Source organism: Salmo trutta, chromosome 1, assembly GCF_901001165.1.
Source record: "Salmo trutta chromosome 1, fSalTru1.1, whole genome shotgun sequence".
Taxonomy (NCBI): domain Eukaryota; kingdom Metazoa; phylum Chordata; class Actinopteri; order Salmoniformes; family Salmonidae; genus Salmo; species Salmo trutta.
In genome coordinates, this window is record NC_042957.1 from 67,627,364 (window position 1) to 67,654,601 (window position 27,238).

At 46.0% G+C, this 27,238-nt stretch overlaps 1 protein-coding gene across 5 annotated transcripts in view; it reads left to right on the forward strand.

The window, feature by feature from the left end:
* Positions 1-27,238, forward strand: part of LOC115205984 (septin-9) — a 134,015-nt gene that overhangs the window by 57,714 nt on the left and 49,063 nt on the right. For 4 of the 5 annotated variants that reach the window (XM_029772498.1, XM_029772463.1, XM_029772490.1 and 1 more), the window contains one exon: positions 18,957-19,709. In XM_029772498.1, the coding sequence (XP_029628358.1) occupies positions 18,957-19,709 (753 nt within the window). Of the gene's footprint in view, positions 1-18,539; positions 18,613-18,956; positions 19,710-27,238 lie in introns of those variants that run through there. The other variant, XM_029772480.1, reaches the window with a different exon arrangement.

The following is a 27,238-nucleotide window of genomic DNA, read 5'->3' on the forward strand; positions in this document are numbered from 1 at the left end:
TGTGCCATTGATTTAGCAGCTCTTTATAAGGCTCTCTTAAGGCACTGGACGACCGGCAGGAGAACTCAGAAAGAGAGAGAGAGAGAGAGAGAAACTTGGCTTTTTACTGCTCTTTATTGATACATCCTCACTACAAAAACACTAATCAAATCAAACTATTTGTGGAGCAAATTTCCTACAGGGGATACAGAGTAGTACCTCCAGTGAAACCTCCCTCCACCCCTAGCTAGAGAGAAGGAGAGGGAAAGAGAGAGATCCCTTTAAAAGAAACTCAGCAACTGACCACGGCTGTGAGAGTAACACCTGGCTCTCTTCTCCCTCCCCCATCCCACCACCACCGTCCCCACCTCTCTCTTTCCCTACATCCCTCCCTCCTTTTTAGGGGCTTTCTTCCCCTTTTCATCTCTCTGCCCCTGGCACAGATTCCCTCTGTCATCCCTCTCCTCCATCTCCTTCTCTTCCTCTCTCAGCACCTCGTCCATCCTCTGTACGTCTCCCCAGCCGTGGGCTTTACTGACAGGCTGACACCTCTCCCATGTCCGTGTCTGCCTGCGTACTTCACAAGCACATGCCCGTTAGGCACGCATCCACACTTGTCCAGAGCCGATCCCTGTCAACACCAGGTATCTAGTGGTATGTGCTGTGTGCTCACTGCTCACTCCCTGTAACTGCCTGCTGCAACCAGTGGCATACTGATTTCAGTTTCTGAAGAAAGACTGAACACAAACAATAGTTGAGATGAAGGAAAGGAATACAGGAAGAGGAGAAGAAATGATGAGGAAAGTGAAGAAAATATGTCAGATGCTGACTGGAATGCTGTCAAAGTGATTGTATAAGTCTGTGTTAAAAACATTTTTCTTTCGGTTGTTGTCAAAGCTAATGGGCTACTGTCTTTCATTTCCAGTAGTGTGGGATGCCTCCTGATTTGGGAATACTGAATACATGACTGTGTCCCAGTGTTTTGTGTCACATCTCAATTATGCAGAACGCGCGTGTGTGTGTGTGTGTGTGTGTGTGTGTGTGTGCTTCACTCTCTGATGTCTGTGACGTGATAAACACAAAGGAGAGATAGAAAGAGAGGTGTCTGACTGTCACTACTGTATGAGGTTAAATGTGTCACTCTTCCATACGGTCATCCTAATTCAGGAGTCTCCAACCCTGTTCCTGGAAAGCTATCCTCCTGTAGGTTTTCGCTCCAACCCTGTTCCTGGAAAGCTATCCTCCTGTAGGTTTTCACTCCAACCCTGTTCCTGGAAAGCTATCCTCCTGTAGGTTTTCGCTCCAACCCTGTTCCTGGAAAGCTATCCTCCTGTAGGTTTTCGCTCCAACCCCAACCCTGTTCCTGGAAAGCTATCCTCCTGTAGGTTTTCGCTCCAACCCCAACCCTGTTCCTGGAAAGCTATCCTCTTGTAGGTTTTCGCTCCAACCCTGTTCCTGGAAAGCTATCCTCCTGTAGGTTTTCGCTCCAACCCTGTTCCTGGAAAGCTATCCTCCTGTAGGTTTTCGCTCCAACCCCAACCCTGTTCCTGGAAAGCTATCCTCCTGTAGGTTTTCGCTCCAACCCCAACCCTGTTCCTGGAAAGCTATCCTCCTGTAGGTTTTCGCTCCAACCCCAACCCTGTTCCTGGAAAGCTTTCCTCCTGTAGGTTTTCGCTACAACCCCAGTTGTAACTAAACTGGTTCAGTTTGTCAACCAGCTAATTATTAGAATCAGATGTGCTAGATTAGGGTTGGAGTGAAAACCTAAAGGATGGTAACTATCTGATGCTGGGGTAGTAGGAGACTCAGAGGACAGGGTGCTGTGGTAGTGGGAGACTCTGAGGACAGGGTGCTGTGGTAGTGGGAGACTCAGAGGACAGGGTACTGTGGTAGTAGGAGAATCAGAGGACAGGGTGCTGTGGTAGTAGGAGACTCAGAGGACAGGGTGCTGTGGTAGTAGGAGAATCAGAGGACAGGGTGCTGTGGTAGTAGGAGAATCAGAGGACAGGGTGCTGTGGTAGTAGGAGACTCAGAGGACAGGGTGCTGTGGTAGTGGGAGACTCAGAGGACAGGGTACTGTGGTAGTAGGAGAATCAGAGGACAGGGTGCTGTGGTAGTAGGAGACTCAGAGGACAGGGTGCTGTGGTAGTAGGAGAATCAGAGGACAGGGTGCTGTGGTAGTAGGAGACTCAGAGGACAGGGTACTGTGGTAGTAGGAGACTCAGAGGACAGGGTGCTGTGGTAGTAGGATAATCAGAGGACAGGGTGCTGTGGTAGTAGGAGAATCAGAGGACAGGGTACTGTGGTAGTAGGAGAATCAGAGGACAGGGTGCTGTGGTAGTAGGAGACTCAGAGGACAGGGTACTGGGGTAGTAGGAGACTCAGAGGACAGGGTACTGTGGTAGTAGGAGACTCAGAGGACAGGGTGCTGTGGTAGTAGGAGAATCAGAGGACAGGGTACTGGGGTAGTAGGAGACTCAGAGGACAGGGTGCTGTGGTAGTGGGAGACTCAGAGGACAGGGTACTGTGGTAGTAGGAGACTCAGATGACAGGGTACTGGGGTAGTAGGAGACTCAGAGGACAGGGTACTGTGGTAGTGGGAGACTCAGAGGACAGGGTGCTGTGGTAGTAGGAGAATCAGAGTACAGGGTGCTGTGGTAGTAGGAGACTCAGAGGACAGGGTACTGGGGTAGTAGGAGACTCAGAGGACAGGGTACTGGGGTAGTAGGAGACTCAGAGGACAGGGTACTGTGGTAGTGGGAGACTCAGAGGACAGGGTGCTGTGGTAGTAGGAGAATCAGAGTACAGGGTGCTGTGGTAGTAGGAGACTCAGAGGACAGGGTACTGGGGTAGTAGGAGACTCAGAGGACAGGGTACTGTGGTAGTAGGAGACTCAGAGGACAGGGTGCTGTGGTAGTAGGAGAATCAGAGGACAGGGTGCTGTGGTAGTAGGAGACTCAGAGGACAGGGTACTGTGGTAGTAGGAGACTCAGAGGACAGGGTGCTGTGGTAGTAGGAGAATCAGAGGACAGGGTGCTGTGGTAGTAGGAGAATCAGAGGACAGGGTGCTGTGGTAGTAGGAGAATCAGAGGACAGGGTACTGTGGTAGTAGGAGAATCAGAGGACAGGGTACTGGGGTAGTAGGAGACTCAGAGGACAGGGTACTGTGGTAGTAGGAGACTCAGAGGACAGGGTGCTGTGGAAGTAGGAGACTCAGAGGATAGGGTGCTGTGGTAGTAGGAGAATCAGAGGACAGGGTGCTGTGGTAGTGGGAGACTCAGAGGACAGGGTGCTGTGGTAGTAGGAGAATCAGAGGACAGGGTGCTGTGGTAGTAGGAGACTCAGAGGACAGGGTACTGTGGTAGTAGGAGAATCAGAGGACAGGGTACTGGGGTAGTAGGAGACTCAGAGGACAGGGTACTGTGGTAGTAGGAGACTCAGAGGACAGGGTGCTGTGGTAGTGGGAGACTCAGATGACAGGGTACTGTGGTAGTAGGAGACTCAGAGGACAGGGTGCTGTGGTAGTGGGAGACTCAGATGACAGGGTACTGGGGTAGTAGGAGACTCAGAGGACAGGGTGCTGTGGTAGTGGGAGACTCAGATGGCAGGGTACTGGGGTAGTAGGAGACTCAGAGGACAGGGTACTGGGGTAGTAGGATAATCAGAGGACAGGGTGCTGTGGTAGTAGGAGACTCAAAGGACAGGGTGCTGTGGTAGTAGGAGACTCAGAGGACAAGGTGCTGTGGTAGTAGGAGACTCAGAGGACAAGGTGCTGTGGTAGTAGGAGACTCAGAGGACAGGGTGCTGTGGTAGTAGGAGACTCAGAGGACAGGGTGCTGTGGTAGTAGGAGAATCAGAGGACAGGGTGCTGTGGAAGTAGGAGACTCATAGGATAGGGTGCTGTGGAAGTAGGAGAATCAGAGGACAGGGTGCTGTGGTAGTGGGAGACTCAGAGGACAGGGTGCTGTGGTAGTAGGAGAATCAGAGGACAGGGTGCTGTGGTAGTAGGAGACTCAGAGGACAGGGTACTGTGGTAGTAGGAGAATCAGAGGACAGGGTGCTGTGGTAGTAGGAGACTCAGAGGACAGGGTGCTGTGGTAGTAGGAGACTCAGAGGACAGGGTGCTGTGGTAGTAGGAGACTCAGAGGACAAGGTGCTGTGGTAGTAGGAGACTCAGAGGACAGGGTGCTGTGGTAGTAGTAGGAGACTCAGAGGACAGGGTGCTGTGGTAGTAGGAGACTCAGATGACAGGGTGCTGTGGTGGTAGGAGACTCAGAGGACAGGGTACTGTGGTAGTAGGAGACTCAGAGGACAGGGTGCTGTGGTAGTAGGAGACTCAGAGGACAGGGTGCTCCCACAGCCTGGTGATGACCTCAGCTATGACCTCATCCTGACACAACCCTGGGTCTACTGACCAGGCCACTGGGGCCTTCAGCTGTTCTCAACTCAAACAAGTGTGTCCTGCTTTGTTTGATAAAAGCGGTCCGGTGTGACTCAGTTGGTAGACCATTGGTGGTGGGTTGGATTCCCGCTGTGGCCACCCATACGAAATGTTTGCATGCATGACTGTAAGTCGCTTTGGATTTAAATGTCTGCTAAGTGGCAGACATTGTGAATTAGAATGTAATCTACTTATTTATTTTATTTTATTTCACCTTTATTTAACCAGGTAGGCCAGTTGAGAACAAGTTCTCATTTACAACTGTGACCTGGCCAAGATAAAGCAAAGCAGTTCGGCACATACAACACAGAGTTACACATGGAATAAACAAACACACAGTCAATGATACAGTAGAAAATCTATATACAGCATGTGCAAATGAGGTAGGATAAGAGAGGTAAGGCAATAAATAGGCCATGGTGGCGAAGTAATTACAATATAGCAATTAAACACTGGAATGGTAGATGTGCAGAAGGTGAATGTGCAAGTAGAGATACTGGGGTGCAAAGGAGCAAGATAAATAAATAAATACTGTATGGGGATGAGGTAGATTGGATGGGCTATTTACAGATGAGCTATGTACAGGTGCAGTGATCTGTGAGCTGCCCTGACAGCTGGTGCTTAAAGCTAGTGAGGGAGGTAGAGTCTCCAGCTTTAGTGATTTTTGCAGTTCGTTCCAGTCATTGGCAGCAGAGAACTAGAAGGAGAGGCGGCCAAAGGAGGAATTGGCTTTGGGAGTGATCAGTGAGATATACCTGCTTGAGCACGTGCTACGGGTGGGTGCTGCTATGGTGACCAGTGAGCTGAGATAAGGCAGGGCTTTACCTAGCAGAGACTTGTAGATGACCTGGAGCCAGTGGGTTTGGCGACGAGTTTGAAGCGAGAGCTTCAACCAACATTTGAATATGTGAGTTTGTGCTCTATTGAAGGGGCTCTTATGTTGATCTTATGCTCTGATGTCCTGTAGTTGTCACGCCCTGACCTGAGAGAGCCATTTTTCTCTGTTTAGTTAGGTCAGGGTGTGATATGGGGTGGGCATTCTATGTATTTTATTTCTATGTTTTGGCCAGGTATGGTTTCCAATCAGAGGCAGCTGTCTATCGTTGTCTCTGATTGGGAACCATACTTAGGCAGCCCTTTTTCCCTCCTTGAGTTGTGGGATATTGTTTTTGTGTAGCTGCCTTTGAGCAGCCCCAGAACGTCACATTTCTTTCTGTTTATCCTGTTTATTGTTTTGTTCGGTTTCACTTCTAAATAAAGGATGTGGAATTACCGGCACACTGTGCCTTGGCTTATTTATGACAGGGAGTTTGAGGACAGTGATCGTGACAGAAGATCCCACCACAAGGGGGAAGACGAGCTGGACCGGGGAGAATCAACATCAAGGCACGCACGAGAGGCATCCCCAAAAAATGTTTTTTTTTGGGGGGGGGGGAGCACACGGGGAGTTTGGCATAGTCAGGGTGGAGACCTGAGCCAACTCCCCATGCTTACTGTGGGGAGCGAGTGACAGGGCAAGTGCCACCAGTGCGCACTCACAGGCCGGTGCGATCTATGCCCGCGCCCTGCATTTGTCGAGCTGGGTTGAGCATCCAGCAAAGACGGGTTGTGCCAGCCATAAGCTCCAGACCTCCAGTGCGCCTCCACGGCCCAGTATACCCTGTGCCTGCTCTGCGAACCCAGTCTCATGTGCGTCTCCCCAGTCCGGTGAGACCGGTTCCAGCTCTACGTAGGAAGCCTCCAGTGATGATCTATGGTCCGAAGCCTCCAGTGATGATCCATGGCACGAAGCCTCCAGTGATAATCCATGGCCTGGAGCCTCCAGTGATGATCCATGGCACAAAGCCTCCAGTGATGATCCATGGCGCGGAACCTGAAGTGATGATCCATGGCACGGAGCCTGCAGCGACGGTCCCCAGACCGGAACCTACAGCGACACCCTCCAGTCCGGAGCCTTCAGCGACTAGAGTTCAACTTTAATGTAGGTCCCACTTTGCCTGGCTACCCATTTACATCACTCCAGCCAAACTGACCTTTCTTCTCCACTATGAGTCTGGATTTGCTTCCTTCCACTACAATTTCTAGAATGCGAACACTTTCTGGACGTTCTGATTGGTCCCAGAAACCGAGTGGTTGCGCCAGAGCCGGCCTACATGATGACGTTATTCACTTTGATACTCTGACTGGTTAGATTTGTTAGAGACGATCCAATCGGTGATGAATTTGATTTGTACATTTTGAAGTCACACAAACGACCTCTAGGCTGCCAGTTTCAGACTGAATGTATGTCATGATCGATAGAGCAGAGGAATCCATGGAGGGTGAGGGGTCAGGCAAGGTCCCACTGCTCCAGAGCCGTGGAGTGAAGTAGTTCCCATCCACCACACCCCTCCCCCCCACACACACATCCACCCACGCACGCACGCACGCACACACACACACACACACACACACACACACACACACTCTCTCTTTCTTTCTGTCTTTTACGTTCTCTCTCTTCTTACTGTCTTTTACATTCTGAGGGCGTTTAGGCAGTGAGAGGAAATTCCAGAGAGCGAGAGAGCAGATTTCTGTGGTGGGTGAAATTGTTTGGGTAGACAGAGGAGGAGTGGATATCCACACAGCCTGGCCTCTCTTCTCTTTACAGAGGAGGAGTGGATATCCACACACAGCCTGGCCTCTCTTCTCTTTACAGAGGAGGAGAGAATGTCCACACAGCCTGGCCTCTCTTCTCTTTACAGAGGAGGAGAGAATGTCCACACAGCCTGGCCTCTCTTCTCTTTACAGAGGAGGAGAGAATGTCCACACAGCCTGGCATCTCTTCTCTTTACAGAGGAGGAGAGGATATCCACACAGCCTGGCCTCTCTTCTCTTTACAGAGGAGGAGAGAATGTCCACACAGCCTGGCATCTCTTCTCTTTACAGAGGAGGAGTGGATATCCACACAGCCTGGCATCTCTTCTCTTTACAGAGGAGGAGAGGATATCCACACAGCGTGGCATCTCTTCTCTTTACAGAGGAGCAGAGGAGCTTCAGTGCCTGCCCTGCTCTCAGCTTTAACCCTCTCCTCACTGCCAATGTAGTAGAAGTTGGCAGTGAGGAGAAGTAGAAGTTGCCACTGATTCAGGGTTAGATATACTCTTATCTCCATTAAAGGTTCAGGTCAGTATTGAAGGTAAAACAATCTGATCTTAGATCATTCTTTAAGTACTTATTTTGTATTCCACTAATGGTTGATATGAATAACAGAAGTGGTTACTTTATGTCATCATATGACAGTCAGTTCTTAGCTATGTTATGCTTTGGGCTATCCCCTCCCCTCAGGAAGTATTCCCTCAGCCTGCAGTATAAGCCAATGCTACCATGACAACTAAATGAAGGGGTGACCTCTTTTTATAGGCTCAGTTTCTGACAGGCAGGGCAGAAATTAGACCAGAGGTAGAGATCCAAGGTTGCATCCCATATGGCATCCTCCTATTTGCTATTTAGTGCACTACTTTTGACTGGGGCCCATAGGGAATAGGGTGCCATTTGGGACACACATCAAGTCTTTCACATACTGTAGAAACCCAGAATTAAGCAAAGTGTGATTTAGCTGTGGTTGTTTTCTCTGAATACCCCTCAGTTGGTTAGTGCACGTTATATAACCTAAAACATGTCTTCTGAACATCCCATATCTAGAGGGGATTGTTAGAATGTATGGGAGCTACAGAATCCGACACATTCTGGGTGGTTTTCAACAGGGAGAAAGGATCAGTGTCTGAGACGGTCTAATCAGACAGCTTTTCAGGACACAAAGTGGAATTAAACCCTTGTGCTCTATGATGATTCACGTTAATGGGATGACCAATCATGTCCAGTAAAAACGCATTGATAAGGCATTGAAAACGTATTGTTAATGTGATTGATTGCTCAATCTTTTCAACTGCTTCCCAAGGCATTTCATCTGGCATTTTGAATCTGACCTGCACAATGCATTACAAAGCAAGCCCACTCAAATACTGGTTTCCCAACTTAACTATTACATTTTGTGCCATTCTGTCATTGTTCTGCACAGTAGCTTCCCTGACCCCACTCTATTAGAGAACCCCATTGGAGGACAGCACAGGAAGTGTCCCCTGCCAGGAGCTGAAAGGCCCACCAGCCGTCTCCGTCCTTATCTGCCCTATCAGTTCACCTCTCACGGCTAACACAGGTGTCCTGCCTCTGCCACCGTGCTGTGTGTGTTGTAGCTGGAGGTTACTGGAACCTACTGCTGGGGTCACTCCCAGGCAGGGAGAACATAGCATGCCTTTGTATGTTTTCAGCTACCGCTCTTTGTTATTCTCCCTGTAGAACATGTGGAGTGTAACTTATACTCTGCCCACACACAGACACACACACACACACACAGAACAAAGAACACACACGCCCACCCAGCCAAGCCAAGCCGTGGCCCCTTGAGTTATCACCAGCCTTCAACATACGACAAAGCAATGAAAGACTTCCCTTTTCTTTTAGCTAATATGAACTTTTCCTGCTTGAGTTGGAGAGTGTGTTTGACAACTGTAATGGACACCTTTTGGAGAGGGATGTGATGTAGCCTTGATGAGGTGAGTTTGGCCGGTAACATTTTCTATGAGGGCTATCACATGGCATTAGAAAAGCACTTATAAGGCATTATATGTGTGTGCATTGAGAAGGAATAGGCACAACTCTCACTCATGCTCATACAATATTTTGGATTGTACCTCATCTCACGCTGGTTGAGGCCCTTCTTTTCCTCTCTGTTATGTGTATGTGTCTCATAGAAAGAGTTGGCCTTAGAGGAGAGAGAGAGGAGGAGAGAGGAGAGAGAGAGGAGAAGAGAGGAGAGAGGGGAGTGAGAGGAGAGAGAGGAGAGGGAGGAGAGAGAGCGGAGGAGAGAGAAGAGAGAGGAGAGAGAGGAGGAGAGAGGAGAGAGAGGAGAGAGAGAGAGAGGAGAGAGAGGAGAGAGAGGCGAGGTTAAGGCCCTCATTTTCCTCTCTATTATGTGTATGTGTCTCATAGAAAGAGTTGGACTTTTTTCACTGGAACCTGTGTGAATTCAACAGGTATCAGGATCAGTACTGATCTAGGCTGAGAGTAGGAGTTCTCACCCGCACCGACCTGTCCACTTTGTTGAGGGTCAAGGGTCACACACCATTGTCTTCTCTGACACTCTCAGCTGTAAAAAGGGCACAATTGGCCAATCACAGATCAGAATCTGCATGTCGTGCAACATCTATTGATCATTCAGACCCCCTGAATTTGCCTCAATATTTCTAATAAACTGAGGAGCACAAGTCATGAGGACTTTAACTGTACTCTTCTGCTCCTTCTGGCTGACAATCAGCTGATCACGTGGTGGGTGCCTTTATCAAATCAAATCAAGTGTTATTTGTTACCTGAGCCGAGTACAACAGGTGTAGACCTTACAGTGAAATGCTTACTTACAGGCCCTTAACCAACAACGCTTTAAGAAGTTTCAAGGAAAAAAAGTGTTAAGTAAAAAATAGCGGTTCAGGAGTCTTATTGCTTGGGGGTAGAAGCTGTTTAGAAGCCTCTTGGATCTAGACTTGGTGCTCCGGTACAGCTTGCCGTGCGGAAACAGAGAGAATAGTCTTAAGAAAACAGTTTTAAGACAGGCTAAGAACAGGGTGGCTGGAGTCGTTGACAATTTTTAGGGCCTTTGACACTGCCTGGTATAGAGGTCCTGGATGGAGAGAAGCTTGGTCCCAGTGATGTACTGGGCCATACGCACTACCCTCTGTAGTGTCTTGCGGTCGGAGGCCGAGCAGTTGCCATACCAGGCAGTGATACAACCAGTCAGGATGCTCTCGATGGTGCAGCTGTAGAACCTTTTGAGAATCTGAGGACCCATGCTAAATCTTTTCAGTCTCCTGTGGGGAAATAGGCTTTGTTGTGCCATCTTCACGACTGTCTTAGTGTGTTTGGGAAACAAGTCATTATTTATTTTTTTTGTACTTTTTTACCCCTTTTTCGTGATATCCAATTGGTAGTTACAGTCTTGTCCTATCGCTGCAAGTCCCGTACGGACTCAGGAGAGGCGAAGTTCGAGAGCCATGCGTCCTCCAATACACGACTCTGCCAAGCTGCACTGCTTCTTGACACACTGATTGCTTAACCTGGAAGCCAGCCGCACCAATGTGTCGGAGGAAACACCGTACAGCTGGCGACCGAAGTCAGCGTGCATGCACCCCGGCCGCCACAGCAGTCGCTAGAGCATGATAGGACAAGGACATCCCAGCCGGCCAAATCCTCAGCTAACCCGGACGACGCTGGGCCAATTGTGTGCCGCCTCATGGGTCTCCCGGCCGTGGCCGGCTCCGACACAGCCCGGGATCAAACCCAGATCTGTAGTGACGCCTCAAGCACTGCAGTGCCTTAGACCACTGTGCCACTCGGGAGGCCCTGGAAAACAAGTTTTAAGACAGGCTAAGAGAGAAGAGTGGGGAGAGGATAAGAGAGAGAGAGAGAGAGAGAGAGAGAGAGAGAGAGAGATTGACAAACAAACCCAAACATAGGCAAAGTCTTCTCATACCAATTAGGATCTGGCTAAAAATACTTGGATCAGTTATAGAACCCATTGCCCTTTATGGTTGTGAGGTCTGGGGTCCGCTCACCAACCAAGAATTCACAAAATGGGACAAACACCAAATTGAGACTTTGCATGCAGAATTCTGCAAGAATATCCTGTGTACAACGTAAAATACCAAATAATGCAAGCAGAGCAGAATTAGGCCGATACCCACTAATTATCAAAATCCAGGAAAGACCACCTAATCACCCAACCACCTAAAAGGAAGCGATTCCAGAACCTTCCATAACAAAGCCATCACCTACAGAGAGATGAACCTGGAGAGGAGCCCCCTAAGCAAGCTGGTCCTGGGGCTCTGTTCACAAACACAAACAGACCTCACAGAGCCCCAGGACAGCAACATATTAGACCCAACCAAATCATGAGAAAACAAAAATAAAATATATATATATAATTAAGAGAAAACAGGCTATGTGCACACTGCCCACAAGATGAGGTGGAAACTGAGCTTCACTTCCTAACCTCCTGCCAAATGTACGACCATATTAGAGACACATATTTCTCTCAGATTACACAGATACACAAGGAATTTGAAAACAAATCCAATTTTGATGAACTCCCATATCTATTGGGTGAAATACCACAGTGTGCCATCACAGCAGTAAGCTTTGTGACCTGTTGCCACAAGAAAAGGACAACCAGTGAAGACCAAACACCATTGTAAATACAACCCATATTTATGTTTATTTATTTTCCCTTTTGTACTTTAACTATATTTGCACATAATATTATTTTGGAACTCTTGTGAGTGTAATGTTTACTGTTAATTTGTATTTTTTATTTCACTTTTGTTTATTATCTACTTCACTTGCTTTGGCAATGTTTGCATATGTTTTCCATGGCAATAAAGCCCTTAAATTAAATAGAAATTGAATTGAATTGAGAGAGGGAGAGATGGGGAGGTGGGAGAGAGAGAGAGGTAGAGGTAGAGGTAGAGGTAGAGAAAGGAAGAGGAAGGTAAAGAGGTGAATGAAATAAAGACCAGAGTTGACATTTGGTCCTCATTATAATTATCTAGCTGTTGCTAGGAGGCTTGTGATCACTGTTATCTCATTGATACTGTACAGCTCCTGATAAAGACTCTTTGAGGCTTCACACGCCTTTGTCCTTGAGCTGGGAAACACACAGACAAGCTGACATGGAGGCACCACACACACACACTGGCATGCAAACACATAAACACATACTATACACAGACCCCCCCCCCCTCTCTCTCTCTCTCTCTCTCTCTCTCTCTCTCTCTCACAGTTCCCCTCCTGCAGTATTGTGTGAGTATAACACAGTAGTGATTTAGGGGCCAGTGGCTGAGATGTGCGTCAGAGCCTCAGTGAGCCAGGCTCCAACCCCTCAGTGTTTACCTTACTACACAGGGGGAGAGGGCCACATAGACAAGCACGCGTGCGAGCGCACACACACACACACAGGCACACACACAGAGCTGAGAGTGCCTGTGTCTCCTGTCTGTCTGTAGGGCCTCCAGACAGCTGGTGCCTCTCTTACCACAGATCCGACACACACACACACACAGCTCCCTTCTCTTTTGTCCTCCCCGAACATCACTACACCCAGACTGGTCATTACATCAATCACAATATCTGTTGGTTGGATCCTCAACACTGTGAAGACTGTCGCAACAAATGTAGACCCTGGTATGGTGCTGGAGATAATGAATATGAGGTTAACAAGTGGTTAAGTGTCCCTTTAAATGGCACTTTTGTGTTGTGGATCTACTATATTCTTTGAGTTGAGATGATTCCTCTTTTTACTGTTAAGTGGACTGAAAGAGGCTACACAAGACTAACCATAGAATTAGGAATTAGAATGCTAATCATTTAATAGGATCTCTATGGGACTAACTACTGTAACTATTCATCCTTACTTCAAGTCATTTCTGTTATTTCTGCTATGTAAGTATGACTTCATCAGGGATGTTGTTTTACTCTCTTCCTTATTTCCTGTTGAATCACTGTATCTAAACGGCTTTATATGTCTCATAAAGCATTATATCAGCCATATCTACAGGTAGATGAAATTTCATGGTCCATTTTGTTCATGCCATTTTGTCTTAGAAGTGTTCTTTGTGACATCACTGGTCTAGATCTGTGTTTGTCTAGATCTGTTAGGCAGGATCAGCCGTAGCATCAGGTGGTTAGTCAGCTGTGGTAGCAGATCTGGTATATGTCTGTTTGTAGCATGGGCCACATGGCTTAGTCCTTATCTCTATCCAGATGCATGACTCTCCTTATCACGGGGCGGCAGGTAGCCTTGCGGGTTAAGAGCGGTGGGCCAGTAATCGAAAGTTCACTGGTTTGAATCCCCGAGCCAGCAAGGTGGAAAAATCTGCTCTTCTACCCTTGAGCAAGGCAGTTAACACCCAACAACTGTGCCGATGACGTGGCTGTAGATTAAGGCAGCCCCCTGCACCACTCTGATGGATTAAATGCAAAAGACACATTGCAGTTGAATGCGTTCAGTTGCGCAACTGACTACCGTAATTTCCGGACTATTGAGCGCACCTGAATATAAGCCGCACCCACTGAATTTTTTTATTTTTATTTTTTTTACATAAATAAGCCACACATGTCTATAAGCCGCAGGTGCCTACCGGTACATTGAAACAAATGAACTTTACACAGGATTTAATGAAACACGGCTTGTAACAAAAAAAATAGGCTTTAACGAAACACGGCTTGTAACAAAAATAAATAGGCTTTAACGAAACACGGCTTGTAACAAAAAATAAAAAATTAGCAGTAAACAGTAGCCTACCAAGAAAGTCATTGGTCACTATCTTCCTCCTCCTGTGCACTGAAACCACTGAAGTCATCTCCTTTCAAAAAAAATTGAAAGTGGGAAAAATCCATATATTAGCCGCGTCATTGTTTAAGCCGCGAGGTTCAAAGCGTGGGAAGTTGCGGCTTATAGTCCGGAAATTACGGTAGGTATCCCTTTTCCACTAGCATGGCTGTCAGTGAACTGTAATACACTGTAGGCACATCAGGACAGCCTCTGTCTCTCCTCAAAGCTGGTCAGAATTGTATGGATCAGCTGAGACCATTGGGTTTGTATTCATAAAGCGTCTCCGAGTAGCAGTGCTGATCTAGGATCAGTTACCCCCCATACATTCATTGTAATGTGAAAGGCTAAACTTATTCTAGATCAGCGTTTCTACTCTAAGACGCTTTATGAATATAGGCTGGAAGCTGTTATTCATGTGGTGCACCAGGTTAGTTTTCCCCACTCCTCCGGATCCCAGGTGTACTACTATGTGATTGATCATCTTATTGGCTTCCCAAACTGGTTTTCAACAGGATATGGGGGATTCTTTCCAGGAACTCACTTTCAAAAGACCAGTTCTTTAATGTTAGTGCAGATGGAGGAAAACAGATGGAGAGACTGAGGCCATTTTATACTGTTGAGATACAGCCTTAACAACACAGCACTCTCTATCACACTCATCATCAGGCCACTATCTTGGGTTGAGTTCATTAATCACCAAACGGTAGAAAACGGATTGAAACATTGCGGGGCTACCTAGACTTGTCCAATATGAAGCGCTCATATTTGTTCCCCATTGCAAAAAAATATTCTAACGCTGTGCCCTAATGAACAAATACTAATTAGCATTGATTTTGCTGATAGCTTGAGGAAAGTTTTACTTACAGTGATTGTAATGTGGTTGTCTTGGCTGAATTAATGCACTGGATAAGAGCATCTGCTGAATGACCAAAATGTAAAATGTAAATGTAAACACGGCCCTGCTGACAGTGGGCCAGATCCCTCTTCTTGTCTCAGGGAGGAAACCTAATCCCTGTTTGTAACAGTTGGCCATCAGTCACCTGGCCGCACCTCGCTGGCATGCCCAGGGCGGACCACTATTAGCCAGGGAGCGCTGGGATAAAGCCAGCCATTGTCCTGGACCATGGGTCCAAAGTACCTGGAGATCCCGGAGTGCTAACAGACCTGGAATGCCAATCTGTTGATAACCGTCAACCAGCTGAGATTTCCTGTATCTGTACAGCAGGTTAGAGGGAGTTTAGAGGAGCCAGTGAGACTCAGTCTTGTTTAAGCAGACACACCATTTTTATATCACAAAAATATCCAAAATGCATCCTGAAAAACGTTACTCCTCATTTTGGTCTCTTTCCTCAGTGGAATTAAACTATTTCTTAACTGTTGCCAAGTTCAGCTATTACACTCAGAATTCTGTGTCAAACACCATCAATAGTACAGCATCTGTCATGTATGTACTCACACATCTTTACATCTTGATGTAGCCCTGCCTAAACTGCAGCCAGTATGGCTTTTATTCAGTAATACCACACAAAAACCTGATGAAAAGAACCAAGTGTGTGAAATAGTGTACTCCATAAGGGGGTCTATTACCCCCATGCTGCTCCCTGGCTTGGGGCCTTCTGAGCGAGGAAGATGCTGGCGCTGGCTGGGTTGTTTATTTGGGAGCTCCAGGGCCCTAGTCTGGAGGAGCAGAGGTTAGCCAGGTGTCGCAACCTCCAAACTGACACCAAACCAATGGAACCCCATATGGTACACAGGGTTGGGGAGTAACTAATTACATGTAATCTGTTACATGTCAGGGGTTACAAAAACAGTTACTGTAATCCGTTACGTTACCAGCAAAAATATTGTAATCAGATTACAGATACTTTTGAAAAACTAGGTGATTACTTTGAGGATTACTTTTAAATTCAGAAAGAAAGTCTTTGACACTTCTCTGTTTTCTCAATGATATTCAAATCAGCATTGAAAACATTTAAGATTGTTCCACCTGAGCGAGTCTGACCACAAGTCAGGGGTTGATGACACCAAATGTGTTTGATTGCGGAAAAAGAGCAGAAAGAGGCTTTTGTAGGCTACAGTTCAAGCTATCTCTTCCAATGGTGCGACTGCTGTCGGCATCCAAAGATTATCCAACTTGCATAAACGCTTGGAGGTAAGGATGACAGCAGCGGTTTAGTCTACAGATATCACTTATTATTATTGGTCAAAGCATGCCATTCCACAAGCCAGCATTTATTTTTCAACTGGAATCAATGAGCCCAATCAGTCCTCCATGACAACAAAATCATAAACAACAGAGTAGAGCTGGCTAATATGTCCTTAGTTTGGGGGTTATGCTCAGGTAAAACAATGTGGCTAGTCTATACTGATATACTTTGGTTTTTAATGTAAGGATATCATTTAATCATATTATTATATGTAGTATAATAACAAACAAACCCATAAAGTAAAATTTTACATCCATATATGGCCAGCTATATAAACTTTAACATTGATTTATCCTGAAATAGATGTCGTTCAATTGGTAACGTACATGTTTGTCTTCTTCTAATGCATTTTAACGTGAAAGTAATCTAAAAGTAACTTAATGAAATCAGATTACATTACCGAGTTTGGGTAATCCAAAAGTTACTTTACTGATTCCACTTTTGGACAGGTAACTTGTAACTGTAACGGATTACATTTAGACCTACCCAACCCTGACTGTACGGCTGTAAGGCCAACTTAGAAACACAACAGAAACATAACAACAACAACAACTGGAAACAATAAGCCCCAGGTCCCAAATCTTTTTACCTGGGACTCATTGCACTACTTGCCTGGCTCCAGATCTGCCAGTGCTTTAGCCAACTCCCCTGTCTACCTTGGTTAGTTAAGGCATCCTGTTGATATGCAGAACTCAGTGTTGGCTAATGGAATAATAAATAGAATTTGGCATGGCTGACACTTAAATAGCATAAGAATGATCTGTCTATAGCTAGCTTTCAAGGATAATTTTATAAAGATTATAGCATGAAACTGTCTGGGCAAAAGCCCTGTGTGTGTGTGTGTGTGTGTGTGTATGTGTGTGTGTGTGTGTGTGTGTGTGTGCGTGCGTGCGTGCGTGTGTGCAAATGGGGGTGGTTGGGTGTGTGATGATGCTTCATTTATTTGAAGCGTGAAGATATTTCACTAGAAATCAGAATGCTGAAGAGTGCGTAGGATACTATTTCTAGTGAGCTGGGCTAGACTAATATTGGTCCTTCTATTGTAGAAATGTAATTACTAAAGAGATTACTAAAGAAATTACTAAAGATAATTATATTATAATCAGCTTCAGGTTTTACTATAAATGTAAGTGTGCCATGTGACTAACACATGATGCACGTCACACCCATAGATGGTATATATAAAGGTCCTAACCATAGATGGTATATATAAAGGTCCCACCCATAGATGGTATATATAAAGGTCCTAACCATAGATGGTATATATAAAGGTCCCACCCATAGATGGTATATATAAAGGTCCTAACCATAGATGGTATATATAAAGGTCCCACCCATAGATGGTATATATAAAGGTCCTAACCATAGATGGTATATATAAAGGCCCCACCCATAGATGGTATATATAAAGGTCCCACCCATAGATGGTATATATATAAAGGTCCCACCCATAGATGGTATAGATAAAGGTCCCACCCATAGATGGTATAGATAAAGGTCCCACCCATAGATGGTATAGATAAAGGTCCCACCCATAGATGGTATATATAAAGGTCCTAACCATAGATGGTATATATAAAGGTCCCACCCATAGATGGTATATATAAAGGTCCCACCCATAGATGGTATGTATAAAGGTCCCACCCATAGATGGTATAGATAAAGGTCCCACCCATAGATGGTATAGATAAAGGTCCCACCCATAGATGGTATAGATAAAGGTCCCACCCATAGATGGTATATATAAAGGTCACACCCATAGATGGTATATATAAAGGTCCCACCCATAGATGGTATAGATAAAGGTCCCACCCATAGATGGTATAGATAAAGGTCCCACCCATAGATGGTATGTATAAAGGTCCCACCCATAGATGGTATATATAAAGGTCACACCCATAGATGGTATAGATAAAGGTCCCACCCATAGATGGTATAGATAAAGGTCCCACCCATAGATGGTATAGATAAAGGTCCCACCCATAGATGGTATATATAAAGGTCACACCCATAGATGGTATATATAAAGGTCACACCCATAGATGGTATATATAAAGGTCACACCGTTAGCCAACCTGTTGCTGCTTATCTATTTTATTCGTTGATAGAACCGCGTTTTAATTCAATGGGCAGAATTGAGCAGAATTTGAGTATTTTTTTATTGAAAAATACCTGCTGATTCCTCACAATTTATGGGCAGGGCGAGCGCAGGGGTGTATTCATTACGCCGATTCTGTTGTAAAATGTTTTATAATATTTAACAACAGAAACCGTTTACTCCAAACAGAAACAGTTTACTCCAAAAGTTTTGCAACGAAACCTAGAGTTTCCATTGGACAAATTCAGGTAGGTCCCGCCATGTTTCGGTCCGTTTGCTTCCATTTGTTCTTAACCCGTAAACGGTTTCCGTCATAAGAGGTAATGAATACACCCCAGTAGCGCGCTCCGTGGTTGTTTGAACAGTGTGCGCATCGGTTTGTTGTGAGTCAGTCACGTTTTCAGTGAAGGAATGCTAAATAACTAAATCGCAATAATGAAAAAATATGTGAAGCGTATTAAAACAGGTAATGAACGGACTTTCCCTGTTAATATTTTAGTTTCATTGGGATTCCGTAGGGTTTTTGTTTTATGTGACACAGTGATTCCGTTTTCAACTTGATTTTTGAATAGCGTTCCTCAAACACTTTAGAAATGAAATTGTAGGCATACAATTTTTTCCAAGAGATTAATCAAAATCTGAAACGCTTTCCCCTCTTGTATGTTGGTAGCCTTTGTGATTGTGATATATACTGATGCATATCTTGATGTTTATTAATCCGTTCATTATATTACTTGATTAATTTACAAGGCAACACAATTCGTCTGTGTTGATCAGTTGACTGACCACAACATGTCTTCTCTTTTCCAGCACTAAAGAGGTCGTTTGAGGTGGAGGAGTCTGACGTCTCCATCAACCCCTCCCCTCTGTCCCGTAGGACCAACCTCCGCTCCTCCACCTCCAGCCAGCGTAGCTTCCACGACCTGGGCTCCTCCCGCAACTCTGACTACCCCTCCAGAACCTCACCTTCTGACTCCAACCCCTGCTCTCCCAAAACCAACCTGAGACGCATGGAGCTGTCCGGGGGCGTGGTAGGAGGTCGTGCCCTGGATACAGCCTCCACCCGCCGGACCGAGATCTCCATTGAGGTGTCGTCCAAGCAGATTGACAGCTCGCCCAGCCCGGGTATCGCCCGCTTCGGCCTGAAGAGGCCCGAGGCCCAGAGCCTTGGTTCTCGAGCCGGAGTCGTCCCAGAGAGCTCCACCAGCTCCAGCTCCAGCTCGGCACACAGACGGGCAGAGATCTCCCTCTCTCGGCCCCACGAGCCCCCCGGGGCACCCAGGAGGGGGGACTCCCAGCCTCCCTCAGCCACCCGGATCCCTGACCCCCCTCAGAGGAGGACCGACCCCACCATGGCCAGTCCTGTGGAGGGCCTTACTTCCAGGAGACCCGAGATGCCTGTCTTCCGACAGCCAGAGATGGCAGCACCACCTCCGGTCAGGGTGGTGGAGAACAACAGCCACCCCCCAGCACCCAGTGGCCCCCTGCCCAGCCTGGTGGAGCCCAGGAGCGAGAGGACACAGCCCCCGGTCAGCGAGACACCCATTGTCAGACCTATAGAGAGTAAGTCAATCTAATTCTATGTCTGACACATCTATGCATTAGTCTCTAATGCTTGTTCATTTCACCTCTGTGTGCTCTCTCTATTTTGAAGACTGTATTTCACAACTGCTCTGTGCTGAGAGAGAATGTAGAGAAAGTAAGAAGTACACACTTGTTTTTTTAAAGTTCAGGGGTTGCTCCTTTGATTTGATCAGAATCATTTGTGTTGTAGAAGGTCAATTGCATTTGTTTTCAGTGCTCACACCCTTTCAAGACAGTTTAGATACACAATCTGTCTTATTTGACATTTGAATAGTCACCTTTTACTCAGACAAAGTGCAGCCGAACTCTGCAAGGTGACAGTACCATTACAGATGGTTTCTCATGAGCTCTTGCTGCTGTGCTGTCTGGATGTCTGACTGGGAATATAGGTCAGAGTAATGATGAGGATCCCAGCTGAGGCCCAGCAGTAAGAATGGGCTCAGCCAGCCAGCCAGTCAGCCAGTCAGTCAGCTAGCCAGCCAGCCAAGTTTAGTGTACTCTAACCATTACATCAGGCCCTTATGAAGGACTGAATTGAAGCAGACAGAGGTTGACATAGCTGTGAATTGTGAAACTGAACTATACATGATGTAGTACTCCCTTGGTTTTTTATTTCAGATATTCCTGGAAGTGATGTTTTTACAGGGTAGACTCCGGTGTTAAGAATGCAGTAAAGTAGTGGTTGTGTTTTATAGTTCCTGGTCTATACTTCAGCTATGTCCTGTGTAGACATGCAGTAAAGTCCTTCTGTAAAGATGGATCATTCAAAACCAGAGTGATAGCCTTCCTTTCCTCTGTCTAACCTGACCTAGCCTTGAGCTTTTAGGGGTTTGAACTAGAGTTGAGTGATATGGCCACATTCATATCGCTATAAATTGACTTAGGGCTGGGCGATATGGCCAGAATATCACATCACAGTATTTTTGACGCTATTTGACGCTATTTTAGGTTTTTGAATAATACAAGTTCTAAATATGCGTTATGAGTAATTCATGACACTAGGGTGACAACAAATACATTATACATGATTTTAATGGGGCTTTCTCCATTTATACTCCAAACAAAAATACTTTTTAGCATTTTCATCAATTTCTGCACTTTTTACTATAATTTCCCCGCTGTGACTCCGGTAGCAAATGGAATAAACTATAAAAACACACATTATTCACATAGGAGTTGCGTATCACATTTAACTAACCAAACATACTGTTACAGAAGGTCAAGAAACTCAAACCGGTCCGTGCATCATTACCGGTGTGTGTATATAGTAAAATACAGTATACCACCCAGCCCTAAATTGACTGAATGAATAGGATAATGATACATTGAAAGATACATTTATAACATGAATGTGAACCACTGCTTTTTTAAATTGACTCTTTCAAGGTAGACTTTGAGATTTTGGCAATGAGATCCTTAATCTACTTCCCCAGAGTCAGGTGAATGCTGGATACCATTTTTATGTCTCTGCGTGTAGTTTGATGGAAGTTGCTAACTAGCACTAGCGCAATTGCTAACTAGTGTTAGCACAATGACAGGAAGTCTATGAGTATCTGTATTTTCTTGCAAACCTACCTCTAACTTATTTAATATTGGACACAGGCATAAACATGGTATCCAGGAATTTGTGGGTCTCTGGGGAACTAGATACAATCCCGAAGTATCCCTTTAAACTACTACTACTAGTGTAATGGCTGTAACCATCTATTGTCCCATTAACAATCACCCATATTAACAAACTGAATTTATTTCAAACTTCACATTTCTCTAGTAGGGCCCTACGTTATACGTTATTTATCGTAATGAACGATATTAGTGAAATACCCACGCTAAGTGGTTGGTGTTAGTCATTTGTGGTTTATAGTCCCAGCTCTAGTTTGAACTTTGAAGCACAGTGACTAATGGTAGAAGTATGCTGTGGTGTGAAGGGCTGGTGTACGTCCCAAATGGCACCCTAATTCCCTATGAAATGCACTAGTTTTGACGAGCCCAGCTCAAAAGTAGTGCACAAATTAACATAGTAGGGTGTCACTTGGGACACAGCCATGGTTAGCAAAGCCTTCAGATAAAAGAAGAACATTCTGTGGTGCTTTTTCCTAAGTCATGTGTCATAATTTTAGATGTTTCTGGGGAAAAGTACCTGTCATCCTACTGTGGCTAGGAACTGTGCACTAAGAACTATGACTCATGATTCAGGCATACCAAACCTTCGGCCCATCCAGTTTTAAAGATGAAAAGGGCAATAAAGTGAATGTTATTTCGGCTTCCAATTTGCCTTTTTTCAAATCACCAGAAAACCACCACAAAAGCCTCAAAGGATGGGACCGTTTCAAGTTGAAGGGTCAGGGAGGTATGAGTGAGGTCATGAGTGTATGAGTACAGATGATGCAATGTTGACATTGTGGGGGCTTGAAGGCTTCCTATATGAGGCCTACCTCTCATTAAAGGTCTAAGTAGCCTTGACTTATTCCTGTCTCCTCGTGGGAGAGGTCTTAGGTTATTGTGGGGGAAGTTTAAAGGGCCACTTCACCACTTTTTAATCTCATTCATTATCTCCAGCACATACTGTACCGGTGTGTTATGTGGTAATGAATATGAGGTTCAAAAGTGTTGAAGTGCCCCTTTAAGTGTGATGTCAGACTTGGCGTTGACCTGATGACCTCATGCCCCGTTCTGAACTATAATTTGTTATAATGAACAGACCCGGGTGATGCCATTGTAACTCCGTCCACTATGAACCCTTACTGTACTGATGATGAAAATAAAGTTACAAAAACAGAATTCAGAATATTAGATACATTTGGTGGTGTTATTGTGAAGCCCCTGTGAGGCAGTATGGTGGTGTTATTGTGAAGCCCCTGTGAGGCAGTATGGTGGTGTTATTGTGAAGCCCCTGTGAGGCAGTATGGTGGTGTTATTGTGAAGCTCCTGTGAGGCAGTATGGTGGTGTTATTGTGAAGCCCCTGTGAGGCAGTATGGTGGTGTTATTGTGAAACCCCTGTGAGGCAGTATGGTGGTGTTATTGTGAAGCCCCTGTGAGGCAGTATGGTGGTGTTATTGTGAAGCCCCTGTGAGGCAGTATGGTGGTGTTATTGTGAAGCTCCTGTGAGGCAGTATGGTGGTGTTATTGTGAAGCCCCTGTGAGGCAGTATGGTGGTGTTATTGTGAAGCTCCTGTGAGGCAGTATGGTGGTGTTATTGTGAAGCTCCTGTGAGGCAGTATGCTGCTGTTACTGTGAAGCTCCTGTGAGGCAGTATGGTGGTGTTATTGTGAAGCCCCTGTGAGGCAGTATGCTGGTGTTATTGTGAAGCTCCTGTGAGGTAGTATGGTGGTGTTATTGTGAAGCTCCTGTGAGGCAGTATGGTGGTGTTATTGTGAAGCTCCTGTGAGGCAGTATGCTGCTGTTACTGTGAAGCTCCTGTGAGGCAGTATGGTGGTGTTATTGTGAAGCCCCTGTGAGGCAGTATGCTGGTGTTATTGTGAAGCTCCTGTGAGGCAGTATGGTGGTGTTATTGTGAAGCCCCTGTGAGGCAGTATGGTGGTGTTATTGTGAAGCACCTGTGAGGCAGTATGGTGGTGTTATTGTGAAGCCCCTGTGAGGCAGTATGGTGGTGTTATTGTGAAGCCCCTGTGAGGCAGTATGGTGGTGTTATTGTGAAGCTCCTGTGAGGCAGTATGGTGGTGTTATTGTGAAGCTCCTGTGAGGCAGTATGCTGGTGTTACTGTGAAGCTCCTGTGAGGCAGTATGGTGGTGTTATTGTGAAGCCCCTGTGAGGCAGTATGCTGGTGTTACTGTGAAGCTCCTGTGAGGCAGTATGGTGGTGTTATTGTGAAGCCCCTGTGAGGCAGTATGGTGGTGTTACTGTGAAGCCCCTGTGAGGCAGTATGGTGGTGGTATTGTGAAGCCCCTGTGAGGCAGTATGGTGGTGTTATTGTGAAGCTCCTGTGAGGCAGTATGGTGGTGTTATTGTGAAGCTCCTGTGAGGCAGTATGGTGGTGTTATTGTGAAGCCACTGTGAGGCAGTATGGTGGTGTTATTGTGAAGCTCCTGTGAGGCAGTATGGTGGTGTTATTGTGAAGCTCCTGTGAGGCAGTATGGTGGTGTTATTGTGAAGCCCCTGTGAGGCAGTATGGTGGTGTTATTGTGAAGCTCCTGTGAGGCAGTATGGTGGTGTTATTGTGAAGCCCCTGTGAGGCAGTATGGTGGTGTTATTGTGAAGCCCCTGTGAGGCAGTATGGTGGTGTTATTGTGAAGCCCCTGTGAGGCAGTATGGTGGTGTTCTTGTGAAGCCCCTGTGAGGCAGTATGGTGGTGTTATTGTGAAGCTCCTGTGAGGCAGTATGGTGGTGTTATTGTGAAGCCCCTGTGAGGCAGTATGGTGGTGTTATTGTAAGTGGAGCTCCTATAAGGTGGTTGTGTTCATGCTGTCTGTGTAGTCTGCTCCAAGGGAGACACAGGCAGCTGGTAGGTGTGACATTCCAAATCTGGAGTCCATAAACGTGCAGCATAAAAATAGAAACCCTTCAATTTCCAGCTTTTTCCGCTGCGCTGCTGTTGCTTCTCTGTTGACTGCTCCTTATTGGCTGTTTCATCACTGTTACAAACAGCCTCTCCGATGGCTGAAATAACTCTCTGCCAATCTACCATGGCCTCCTAGGGCTGTAATATATAGGTACACTTGATTTAGCTCACCAGGTAGGCAGGGTTTGCACCTAGGGACCAATGAATTGCTCCAAACCGGGAAAGTCCTGCATTTTGTGTTGGTTCTGTTTGAGTATTCGTCATGGTTATCATACTGAATATCACAGCACAAAGTCTTTACTTGAGTTTAGATCAGTATCAGATGTTTTACTGATGTAAAAGTTTCCTCAAATCACAAGAAGGGAAGAACATCTTGAGAAAGGTGGTCTGAGGACTAGTGGTGTGTGGGTGGTGAAGTAAGATGGAACCAGTCCAGGGATCACCCTTTGACCTGCATCATTGGCTAATATTTTCCTCTGGGGGTATTATGAGGAGAGGAGAGAACCCAGACATGACTGGTAATGAAAGCGAGAGAGATTTTGTTTATCTGTTTCACTTGCTTTGGCAATGTAAACACGTTTCCCATGCCAATAAAGCCCCTTGAACTGAGAGAGAGAATCCCAAAGATTGTTTTGATAGGAAAAGGGGAAAGTTCCTCCTGTAGTGAGCGTGTGAGAGAGAACCCCTTTAGAGTGAGAGGGGGTGTTGAACCGAGGGAGAAGTGTGCAGATGTGGGCGAAATGGATCCCTGGTTTTCTGTAAATGTTATTAGGGAGTGGGAATAAACTGGAAACTCACCTTTGATCCCTATAGTCAGTTTAGAGTAAACACATACTGTTAAAGGGGGGTCGGTATGGTTGACTACATGTTGAAGGAGCTTGCTGCTGTGGTTGACTACATGTTGAAGGGGTTTGCTGCTGTGGTTGACTACATGTTGAAGGGGCTTGCTGCTGTGGTTGACTACATGTTGAAGGGGCTTGCTGCTGTGGTTAACTACATGTTGAAGGGATTAGCTGCTGTGGTTGACTACATGCTTAAGGGGCTTGCTGCTGTGGTTGACTACATGTTGAAGGGGATAGCTGCTGTGGTTGACTACATGTTGAAGGGGCTTGCTGCTGTGGTTGACTACATGCTTAAGGGGCTTGCTGCTGTGGTTGACTACATGTTGAAGGGGATAGCTGCTGTGGTTGACTACATGTTGAAGGGATTAGCTGCTGTGGTTGACTACATGTTGAAGGGGCTTGCTGCTGTGGTTGACTACATGTTGAAGGGGCTGCTGCTGTGGTTGACTACATGTTGAAGGGGGTAGCTGCTGTGGTTGACTACATGTTGAAGGGGGTAGCTGCTGTGGTTGACTACATGTTGAAGGGGATAGCTGCTGTGGTTGACTACATGTTGAAGGGGATAGCTGCTGTGGTTGACTACATGTTGAAGGGGCTTGCTGCTGTGGTTGACTACATGTTTTACTTCTCTGCTTTAACATTGTGTTTGGGACTAAGACGATGGTTTAAACCCATATTCCAGAAATGAATCTGTAGTGATGAGAGAACCGTCATTGTAAACTAGGGGTGAAAGCATTCCTCTGAACGAGGCGTGTCGGCTACTAGTACCCCCTCTGTCAGATAGTTAGAGGGCTGAGAAACAGAATGATTAAACCATTAGACCTTACATTTATTTGATAAATGTATCTCTATGGTCTGAGTGACAACCTTGCTGTTACAAGGTTTATGTCGCTTTATTTTCAATCACAGCCAAGCATAGCTAATTCAACCTCCACAGTGGTGGGATGGGTGGGAACTCAGACGTTTAAGCCCTGTGTAGGAGGAGTGTGTTTTCAGACACATGTTTGGGAAGTATCAGTGAGTTTCCATCCGTATCGTCTACCTCTGGCACCCCCAGTGTACAGCACTGTGAGAGGGCAGTCCAGTGGGACCTTCTCTCCTTTCCCCTGGTGTGTGTGTGTGTGTGTGTGTGTGTGTGTGTGGCCTGCAGGGACAGTAGGTTCCGTCATGCCCCTTCTCTATTTGAGTGTGACCAACCTGCCTGGGTGCCTCAGGCCACCCTGTCTGTCGGACAGTAATTCAGGTGTGTGTGTGTGTGTGTGTGTGTGTGCGCACGCTAACCCTAACCCTGTGACATGTATTACGGGTGTCTGGCCTAGGGGACAGGTGCTAGAGATGGACTACTGTTACAGGGGTAAGGTACAGGTACCTTTATGGGGGTGGTGTTAAACACTAGGTAGTCAAATGTGTTACGTTAAGGTGTGTTTAATTTACCACAGTAAAAATACTTTAACATAGTGCATGGGTAGAGAGGGATTTGTTTTTGCAATCTTCCATTGATAGTTAACTATTTGCAATGGCCAATTTTATTCCATTGGCCATTTTAATTCAACAGCAAGTACAATATGTGTCAAATGTCAGTCTGCTCCGTTACAGTGGACTTTACGGTGTCATAACTTTAAAGGTCCATAGTGAAATGCTTCATTGTCAGTGTGTTGCATGGACATGTGAAACATTACATTTAGTATTTGATTGAACGTTTTCAATTGGATTTCAAAGCCTTGAAATGTGTTGCTGTAAAATGTTGGAAGACGTTTCTGTAGGGCTAGTGCTTCCACAGGAAATGATCTCATGCACACACACACACAGCTGCCTATGCCTGGCTTCTACGTGACTATGCAGTGAGCCTGTACGCATACTCTCTTGCTCTCCTTTTGTCTTTCTCTTTCCCTCTCTCCTTCCCTCCCTCTTTTGATCCCTCTCTCTCTCTCCATCCCTCTGGTTTCCTGTTGTAGGACCTTTGTTCAAGTTTCTCTTGGCTGTCAGCTGAAGGACTGAGCAGAACCAAGCCAGAGTAAACAGACAAACACACACACACACACACACACGCCTCTCAGGTGGGGTAAAGCAGCCAGTGCTGACAGCCTAAGGACAGTATTACTGAGCGTGTCAAGGGAAGTATTTAGAAAACCACACACATAAAGT